A 9,754-nucleotide genomic window follows, 5' to 3' on the forward strand; every position below is an offset into this window, starting at 1 on the left:
TGTAGAACAAGTACTTTTACTTTAAGTACATTTTGCTAATAATACTTATGTACATTAAGTAGAACTTTGAATGTAGGATTTGTACTTGTAATGGAGTATGTTTACATTGTTGTACTGGTACTTTTACTTAAGTAAAAGATGTGTACACAAGTACAGCTGAGGCTGATGGAAATGTCATTTTATTTGCAGGTATTTAGTCATAAACCAAAGTATTGGACAGATTAAAAATTTGACCTGACGATGGCCCTAGATGAAAAGTTAAGGGATCATCAAAGTTATTAGAATTTATTCTGAGGGGGACATGAATGTTTGTACCAAATTTCATATCAAATCGATCCAAGAGTTTCTGAGACATTTCACTCAAAACCACAAATGTCAACCTCATGGTGGTGTTGGAGAAAAGAAAAGTGAGGGGGTCACCAAAGTTAGTTGGATTCACTCTCTGGGGAGAATGAATAAAGAATCCAGTTTTCATAAGAATCCAGTTTTTGAAAGAATACTATGCAAAGACCCAATAGAGCCATCACTAAATGCTTATTCTTATTAAAATAAAAAACATTGGGAGGTTGGACAGTGAAACCAGTAATTTGGTGACATGTGGTCATTCAGTTTTTACTGTTTCCATATGTTCAAATGGACACATTAAGTTGTACAGGGATAAAATTGATGCGTCTACCCTCTACAGTTTGGTGAATTTGGAGACATCAAACTGTTAAACTGCTCCGAGTGAATGGATGATTCTACACATTTGCTCTGCGGATGTGAATGATGACTTTGCTTACCCAGAGATGCCACTGACTCAGCTGACAACGTGTGAAGTGAATATACAGCGTTTTGTCTCTCTGCATCACTAAACAGGCGTTTACAGACTGAGAAGATGCACCACAGATAAAAAGTGTCAGTTCTCAGTGTGTTTATTCACTTCCCAGGCAACAGTGATGTTATGACTTTGTGTCCTACATGTACACGTCCAAATTTATAAGCTGAGGAAGAAAAACAAATCACATGCACCTCATACTTACTATTTTGTGATTTTTCCAATTGTGCCAGACGGAGGGACAAAATAATCAGTCAACTGGTACAATTCAGTCATTTTCTAAAACAATATTTATCTCTAAATATATCTTCTGAGAGCAACAGTAAGTATTAAACCTTTTGTATTAAAGTGATTTGAATCTAAAAGCACTGTTCACAGGAAGAATTACAAAAAGGGTTGAATTACTGACTCATTAATGACCTTGCAAATGCCGAATGAGTACACTCGATAATAAGCCAATGTACTGTAACTATCATCAAAGTCTAATGGGAGGCAACATGGATGTTCACTGTTTGATGTAGGCCAAAGCCATAAGGCATATAGCAGCAACTGGAGCTTAATTTGGCTCCTTCTTTTTATGTTTTCTTGTGATGAGTAGAAATATATTGCACTTTGAAGACAAACTGAAAAAATAATCTCACAGGTAAGACAGCAACAAGTACCACCGAAGAGAGTCATGCAAGTGGTGATGGGCTCCTTGGAGGCCTCTTTTGAGGTGAAGTCTACCACGGCGAAGCTGAATCTCTGTTGCACAGTCCAGGTGTCGGAGGGTTGACCATCCAGTAGGGGAGGCAGCCCAAACTGCTGCGCTTATTCATTTGAGAGTACCTATTTGCATACTGGCGAACAAACATCTCCCTCTGTGGCTCTGTTTTAGTGGCATTTTAGTCTAGCTGCATCCTAGTCTCCTCCTGTCTGCGTTTCCTTTTGTGGCTCTTGTTCTTAGCAAAGATCACTTTTCTCGTAGAACGCAGACGCCTGCATCGCACCGCTGTGTTGCCATTGAAGTAACAACCTCCCAGGAGTCGATAACCGGGTCGTAACATTCAATACTGCTGAGAAGAGAGTTCCCATCATATCTAGAGGGAGATGTGAGACAAATAGAGAGGAACTGAGAGTTTTAACCACAACAATCAGCACTTCTCTACACTGTAATGTTGTACAAGATAAGAGAAAAAGAAGATCAAATTTGCTTAACTTAATCATGAAACAGATACATTACCTACAGACAGAGTGTTAAAATACACTTGCAGCTTGTGTCTGTAGCTCATATAACTCTTATACCACACAACAGACAGGTGCCCATATGAACACTGAAACAGGTTTTGCTTGCTGTAATAATTCCTCCTGTTCATACTGGCAATTATGAGATCTCTTATTAAGCATTTTCAAGTTAAGTGAAGGGAGACAAAATCCACAGTCCTTGTTCTGTGCAAAAATATATTCAAATGTTTATATGAGGCTTTAACAGTCTGAGTTAGATAAAATTACTCTCTTTTTAGTACATTTCCTCTTCTTGTTACTATTCCCCCACTGCAGCTCAACAGGAAACGCTGTCCAGAGGAAACAAAGTGAGGTGAGACAAAAAAATATGATCCAGGAAATCCAGTTTGAGTGACAGTTATATGAGTATGAAGGCTTATCAGACGCCAAAAACGCTGCACAGAGGGTTAAAATACTACGAGGAAGGATTTTACTGCTCTGTTATAACAACGGCAATCAACAATCACCAGATAAATAGTAGAAATACAGCATTCATGTTACAAAGTAAATCAATCGGGAATGTGCCCTTGCATGTATTTAATTACAGTATGTGTCTACACTCATACACATACACTCTATTTTATTTGGTTCAACCATTGAAATTCTTTCAAATGTGCAATGAATTATTGAAAATCTATGTTCAATCTATCCTACATTTAAAAGGACAGGTTCGGATTTTTTTCAAAGTTTACCATAATACAATACTTTGTGGCATTGAGAGAGTCATTGGTTTCTGTAATGATTTCTCCTCTCCATACTGGCCATGAGGAGATCCCCTTGTTCCCCGACTACACAGTAAGAAATCAGGAACAAAATCCACAGTCCTTGTTCCGTGCAAAAAAATTGTTAAGTTTAGCCAAAGCAAATATGAAGCTTGAGCCATCTGAGTTCAAGTGAGTGTCTTTTTTTGTAGAAAATTCCCTTGTTCTGTTTCCCTGGACAGTGTTTCCTTGCTCAGCTGCGGTGGAGGGAATCGTCCTGTTAGTTGAATTGCCGGGACAAAACACCGGCAATAAACCTACACTTGATTTGGCTAATTAAGACCGCTGAAGCCTCAGATTAGCTTTGGCTAAACTTCAGGATGCATTTTTGCAGGATATCACTTCTGGGCCAGTATGGAGAGGAGGAACAGGGACAGCGACCCATAAGTCTCGCAACATACACGTGGGTGCTGTATGAAAATAAACTTGGAAGAAATTCGAACCTATCCTTTAAAACCCACTGTCACAGAAAGAAGGACATTAGGACACCCTCTCTTACCCGGCGATGGCGTAGAGACGTCCTCGGAGAACGGTTGCTCCTACGTAACATCGAGGAGTGGTCATACTGGCTACAGTGGTCCAATAGTCTGTTCTGATGTTGTAGACCTCAACAGAGTCGAGGTGTGAAACACCATCAAAGCCTCCCACTACATAGATGTGGTCATTGAGTAAAGCCACACCAGCCCCTGAAATCAGTAGAAGAGTCTCAGATAAACAGTAACACGCACAATTACTTGTGATATTTTACTTCATTCTTTTTTCTCACCTACCTGACCGCTTGGTGGCCATCGGTGTAACACTTGTCCAGTGGCCTGTGTGTGGGTCATACCGCTCCACTGAATTCAGGATATTTAGTCCATCGTATCCACCTATAAGGAAGTATCAGGGAAATGACAAGTGTAGAGCTGTGTTATTCAATTAATCGACTGGCAGAAAAATTATCTGCAACTATTCTGATTATTGTTTTTCAAGCAAAAATTCCAATACCAGTTCCAACTTTGTTAGGATTTTCTGCTTTTCTTTGTCTTGTGTGATAGTAAATTGAAAATCTTTGGATTTTGGAGGATTGATTGGACAAAGCAAGCAAACTGATGACATCCTCTATCTTACCCCATAGTAAATTGTGACATTTTATAAACCAAAAGATGAACCGATTAATCAAGGAAATAACTGTCAGATTAATCGCTAATGTAAATAATCGGTAGCTGCAGCCCTTGACAAGTTTACTACATTTTCGCAATATGAGCTAGAGCTGAAATGGTTAGTCAATTATTGTATTGGCCCAAATATAAGAAAATATCTTTTTCTGGAAAACTGTGTTTGAAAACGTGGGATTGTACCATATTCCAGGACTTGACATTTATGTATTCACAACATCAGATATATTGTTTTTGAATGGAGAGAGTGCCACTGGGTCTTACAGAGAGTGTTGCATTATGGGTTGTTCGTAGCCTTAATGTTGCTAGGTTGTGTTAAATAGTTCATTCCACATTTCTTTTGGTATGCATAATTTCCTTGTTTTCCCTCTTTAAGAGGTGTAAACAGATAAGGTTTCAAATGTCTTCAAGTCTGTCATTTAGAGTTAATCAACCATCAGCGTATTTTGTTAGCCCAGTTAAACCTACAGGAGTTTCTGAGGGGATGAAATTCATGACAAGTGAAAACGAGTCCCAAGTGTATCCCAACGTCTTTACTGCAGAAATGGACCGTGAACTGCATCAGTCAAGCAGCCAAGAATTACACAGACAAAAAGTCTGAAAAATGCTTACTTCTTGAGAATTTGGCTGCTTTCAAGAGCCTGACAGGAGAAAGTGAGTATGTGACTGTGGGATTTTTGTTTGCTTTAATGGTATTATTTTATGTTTCACTTTTACAATAGAAAAGGTTTCAAGGATGAGGACTCTCTTCTCCTTAGATTAATGTTATCTGAGAGAAACTTTCCCAACAGGACTAATGCGAAAGTATGTTGTATCTTCAAAAAGTCTTTTTCTAAAAACAGGTGCTGGAAAAGGGAGGAGGGGGGTTGTCGTCGTATATCTGGGTTGTCTTACATTTGGGCCAATATGGTAATCAGTTAGTCGATGGTAAGAAAATTAACTGTCAACTATTACAATAATGAATTAATCATTTCAGATATTTTTCAAGCACAATGACTTGGATTTGCTGCTTTTCTTTTCCCTATATGATGGTAAACTATATGTATTTGGGTTGAATACAACACCGTGGGCTCTGGAAAGTATATTTTCTGACATTTTATAGACAAAAAGATTAAATGATTAGTTAAGAAAACAATCAGAAATTAATTGATAATGAAAAAAAAAATCATGTGTTGCAGTCGTAATATGACCGTATTATGTCACAAAGTTATCGAAGACTGAGACATCTAGACTATCTGTCCATACCTAGACAGTATATTAGCCCACTGGCCACCACCAGACCAGCTCCTTCTCTAGCTGTCTGCATATCTCCCAGCATGCTCCACTGGTCGATGTTTGGGTCGTATCGCTCCATGCTGGTATGACGCCGGCTGCCATCGAAGCCACCGGCAACATAGATCATGTCTGTTGAGAGCCAAATAAGATGGAACAAAATGGAAAAATCACAACAGTGTTGTTAAAATATGCCTTAGAAGAAAGGGGATTTCACAGAAAGGCAACACCGGTGAAGGCGTGAGTCATTTGGCACAGAAGCTCGCTCACCTCCGAGTGTTGTGGCTCCAGCAAGGCCACGACGCACATTCATGGTGGCGACGGTGTACCAAACACCGTCCTCGTCTGCTGTGTAGTCCAGGCACTCCACGGAGCTGAGCCTCGACCGACCGTCGTAGCCTCCGATCACATAAACACGATCGTGGAGAGACACTGTGGCGACATAGCGCCTTTTCCGTGCAATGTTCTGTTCAAAACATACCTGTCTGTATTAGCCAAATCCACTGAGATAAAAAAATAAAATCACAAGGCTCTCTTTCAAATATTCAACACTTACAGGAAGGAAGCTCCATTCTTGTGTTTTCGGATCATATTTCTCAACTATGTCTATTGGCGATTGTTGGCTGCCAAACCCACCTATAACCAACAGGACTTCTTTGGCACCTGAAAAGAAGACGAATGAAAATGTATTTATTATCAGTGTGGATTACAAAGTAGGTATATAGGAGGCATGCATATAGCTATTTAAAACAGGATTCCTACCTAATCTTGCTTGTGTGCGTGGGCCCTGCATCTCACTCCTCAGCTCCGGTCTTAAGTGGAATTTCTTGGCTTCATCAACAAGGTCTCGACATGGCAGGCTACACCGAATGAGGGGCTAAAACGTATCAAAACTTGCTTAATGATGGTGGCAACTGTAATATATATACGGCAACACATAATCCTTCATTGGAAGCTTGCCGTATGTTTACACAATAACCTGCTGTGTGTCGCTTGGCTCACCTCAGCATCAATGACATCTGTAATGTAGCGGGGGGTCAGAAGCGGCATTCGAACAAACTCAAGCATGTCTGGCAGATAGGGCTCTCGCTCTTTTCGGTTGTGTTTGACCCAGTTTAACACAGCTTCAAATACAGGCTCCTCTGAGTCCACCTACATACACACAGCATATACGGTAAGAAGAATTACAGCTACATTAAAAGACAGTAAATCCACATATTAATCAAACAATTATCTGACAACTGCAGTTAAAGATGTTGCACAATATTCATTAGTGATGCAACCACTGTAGCTAAGCCGTCTATCTATAAGTATTATCATTAACTGTTCAGCAATTGCAATTAATTTTTTTTTATTTTTACAGTGGGCAACAATGTTCTCTTCAAAGTCTGCTAAAGGTAAAACGAGCCATAAATTCTCACCCTAAAATCACATGAGAAAGATGACACAAAGAGAAAGGTTTTACTGAGGGCAAATTATGCGTGACTGTGATTTACATGTATGGTCTAGTTTTATTCTAAAAACAACAAAAAATGACAGGAAGAACCATTTCAGAGAATTGATGATCTATAAATCTTCATGTGATAATAACTGTTTTCACAAAGCAAGGCATGTGGTTGGGAACAGGAATTTCCTGAGCACAAAGGCAAACTTAAATCAGGTTTTCTTCTCTGCAATTTCATTGTCACTCTGCAAAAGTGACTGTAATTGGGAGGGGGGCACTGACTGAGATTACAGCAGGTTGGTACATGCTTTTCTTTGTTGCACTCAGGTGTTTGAAAGACAATAAGAAAGCTGTGAAAGTCAAGCTCAGTTAACACTATACTATTTTAGTTAAGTTGATTTTCAGGCACCTTAACACCACTTCTAACCATTACAATTACAGTAGTTATATACAGTACACAGATATAATGGGAAGCAGATATGGCGTTATGGTTTCAGGTATTTCAAATAACATATTTAGTTATCCATAGTTTTCATATCAAGCAGCATCCATAGTACAACTGACAATAACACCAAAAAAGTACAAATGACAGTGACATCCAGTTTTCCTACCTGGATTTCATCACATTTTATAAGCTTTTCAACTTCGGTCTGGCTGAGCAGCATGAACTCCTCATGCTGAACTACCTCGGAGAAATGCTTCTGGGAAAAGAGCTCGGCGGCCTGCATCAGGTCAAGGCAATTGTGAGTTTCGGCAAAGTCACGAATACCCAGACAGTTGGAGGGATCAAGCTGACTCTCCAAAAAATCACAACATGCTCTTTTCACCCCTGAGGAAAACAAAGATACATTTGTATATACACACATGTATCGTTCAAATTCAGCTAAATCCTGATAGACATGACTCTCATGTCACTCAACAACTCTTAATTTTGAAATGCCAAAGCCATTATATTTGAAAAGTGGTGCCATGCCACCGTGAATCACGGTTGCTGCAGGATTCACAAAGTTAAATTTAAGACTTTTAAAGACCTTTTTAATACCACATAGAATGCAATTTAATACCTGTTTCACGATCTTACCGGCCAAAGTTTGAAAGTATGATGGAAAAAACGTTATGGCCTAGAATTATTTATTGATATATCACATTTTTTCATTACTCCCCAGCAGTATATAACAATAATTCCTGATAATATGATTAATTAAATTAACATGACCTAGACTCGGGTAGGCGGCATAAAAGGGATGGATGGATTAACCAATTTAAAATGATTGATTCATTTAAGTTTCTGCTAAAATCTATATTTGCCATTTGACAATGAGCTTCCTTGCTACTGTAGCTAGCAGTAGTGACACTGTTTGCTACAGGTCAGATGGTGCTGACTGAAACTCCACAAAAAAGGATCCAAAACCCACAATCTACTGCCACAACAATCCCACTTTTAGTTTATAGGTGTATACGTCTCCCAACATGCAATCATATACAAAAACATTTTATAATTAACATTACTGCCTACAGCAGGCAAGTAAATAAATTAAATGCAAGACTTTTTCATACCCTCTAAGACCTTTTCAGAGGAAACTGAATTCAATGCTTTTTAAGACTTTTCAAGACATGCAGATACCCTCTGCCAATATTCACAAGGATATCAGCTGGCTTAAGCACACACTTTTCAAATCAAGATACAGCAGGCACTCCTAAACTTACCTTTGAGCTGCAGCAAACACGCTGCAGGAAGCAGTTCTTGTACGTTCTCCACTGTGACTAACACAGTCTCTGTGTAGACAAAGTCCAACAGGATCTCCATAGTCGATGCAGTGAGCCCCTGGATGTCGACAAAAGATTTCCCCTTCTCTGCAAGCTGCAGGGCCACAAAAACAGAGACTATCAGGTATAATGACAAGAAACATATCGTTTCGGGATTAGTTATAAGCATTGGGTATCATCTTGAACCAACTGCCCATAATTGTCTTGTCAACTGTGTCTTCTTTAGTAACACTGCCTTAGAGCTTCTCAGAAAAGCAAAAAATAAAACAAAAAACAAAACCAGAGTGAAGAATAAACATCATATTCAGATATGTAACTGGGGCATCGTTTCCCTTATAATCTTAATTCTATCAAACCATATGTAACATACTTTGTAGAGGTAAATAATGGTAACATTTCAATGTGTTTCTTTGTTAGCACTGAGTACTCCAACTTTTTTAGCGTTACCTCACTGGTGAACATGGCACAAAAGTAGTCACTGCAGGCAGCCAAGACAATTCGGTGAGCTGGAAAATCTGTGTTCTCCACCCTCAGAGTGATATCGCAGAGTGTGTTGCTCTTGCGAAGTGAGTTCATTGCATTGAGGATGGATTTGGCATGGGAATTGGTCATTATGTCCTTGGGAGCCATGATGCCTTGAGAATCTCTCAAAGATCTCAAACTACTCCAGGAATCTAAAATAGATAGACAAGTCACCCTTCACTACATCATTTGCACACTGAGCACTTACTATGAGTGTTTAGTGTATATATGTGTGCATTAAATGGGTGTCAGATTCAAACAGAAGACTTTGTGTTGCATAGTGACAGAAATAAAGAATATTTGATGTTACTGGTGTGAGTTAGAAAGGCTGAGAAACAAAGATGTAAAGTATATTCAAGCACTGTACTGTTAACTTGAGTATGTCCAATTTGTGATATTTTCCCTGCATTTTAGAGGTAATTATTATACTCTATACTAATTTATTTCATTTGTCTGATAGCTGTAGTCAACAGATAAAGAATTTTATGCAAAACATATGGTAAACTAATAAAAATGGACTGATAGGGTCCTTTCTTCAGGAACAGGACTTTCAATTTGGATACATAAATATTTTTTCATTGCTAATAAACGTTACTTGAGTGTTACTTTAGTGACATTTTAATGTAGGGCTTTATAATTGAATAATTGTGCACTGTATGGTATTGCTAATGCAACTTACCGTTAAAAGATTTGAATACTTTTTCCACCACTGGGAGGCAATAACTATAGCTACACATTAGCAAGCAAGCAG

At 38.8% G+C, this 9,754-nt stretch overlaps 1 protein-coding gene across 6 annotated transcripts in view; it reads right to left on the bottom strand.

The window, feature by feature from the left end:
- Positions 1-485: 485 nt before the first annotated feature.
- Positions 486-9,754, bottom strand: part of LOC122883626 (kelch-like protein 12) — a 9,547-nt gene continuing 278 nt past the window's right edge. Inside the window, exons 2-14 of one of the 6 annotated variants that reach the window (XR_006379671.1) lie at positions 9,683-9,754; positions 8,929-9,155; positions 8,422-8,575; positions 7,326-7,543; positions 6,273-6,422; positions 6,033-6,147; positions 5,827-5,933; positions 5,541-5,736; positions 5,244-5,402; positions 3,612-3,710; positions 3,341-3,527; positions 1,459-1,896; positions 486-869 (exon numbers count right to left, since the gene is read on the bottom strand). The exon at positions 9,683-9,754 is cut by the window's right edge and continues 40 nt beyond it. Coding sequence is in view for 5 of the 6 variants with exons in the window: in XM_044212595.1 (XP_044068530.1) it covers positions 1,770-1,896; positions 3,341-3,527; positions 3,612-3,710; positions 5,244-5,402; positions 5,541-5,736; positions 5,827-5,933; positions 6,033-6,147; positions 6,273-6,422; positions 7,326-7,543; positions 8,422-8,575; positions 8,929-9,155; positions 9,683-9,740 (1,797 nt within the window). In the remaining variant the exon portion in view is untranslated. Of the gene's footprint in view, positions 870-898; positions 2,371-3,340; positions 3,528-3,611; positions 3,711-5,243; positions 5,403-5,540; positions 5,737-5,826; positions 5,934-6,032; positions 6,148-6,272; positions 6,423-7,325; positions 7,544-8,421; positions 8,576-8,928; positions 9,156-9,682 lie in introns of those variants that run through there. The other 5 variants (XM_044212598.1, XM_044212599.1, XM_044212595.1 and 2 more) reach the window with 5 other exon arrangements.

The sequence above is a fragment of the Siniperca chuatsi genome, linkage group LG10 (assembly GCF_020085105.1).
Source record: "Siniperca chuatsi isolate FFG_IHB_CAS linkage group LG10, ASM2008510v1, whole genome shotgun sequence".
NCBI classification, from domain to species: Eukaryota; Metazoa; Chordata; class Actinopteri; order Centrarchiformes; family Sinipercidae; genus Siniperca; species Siniperca chuatsi.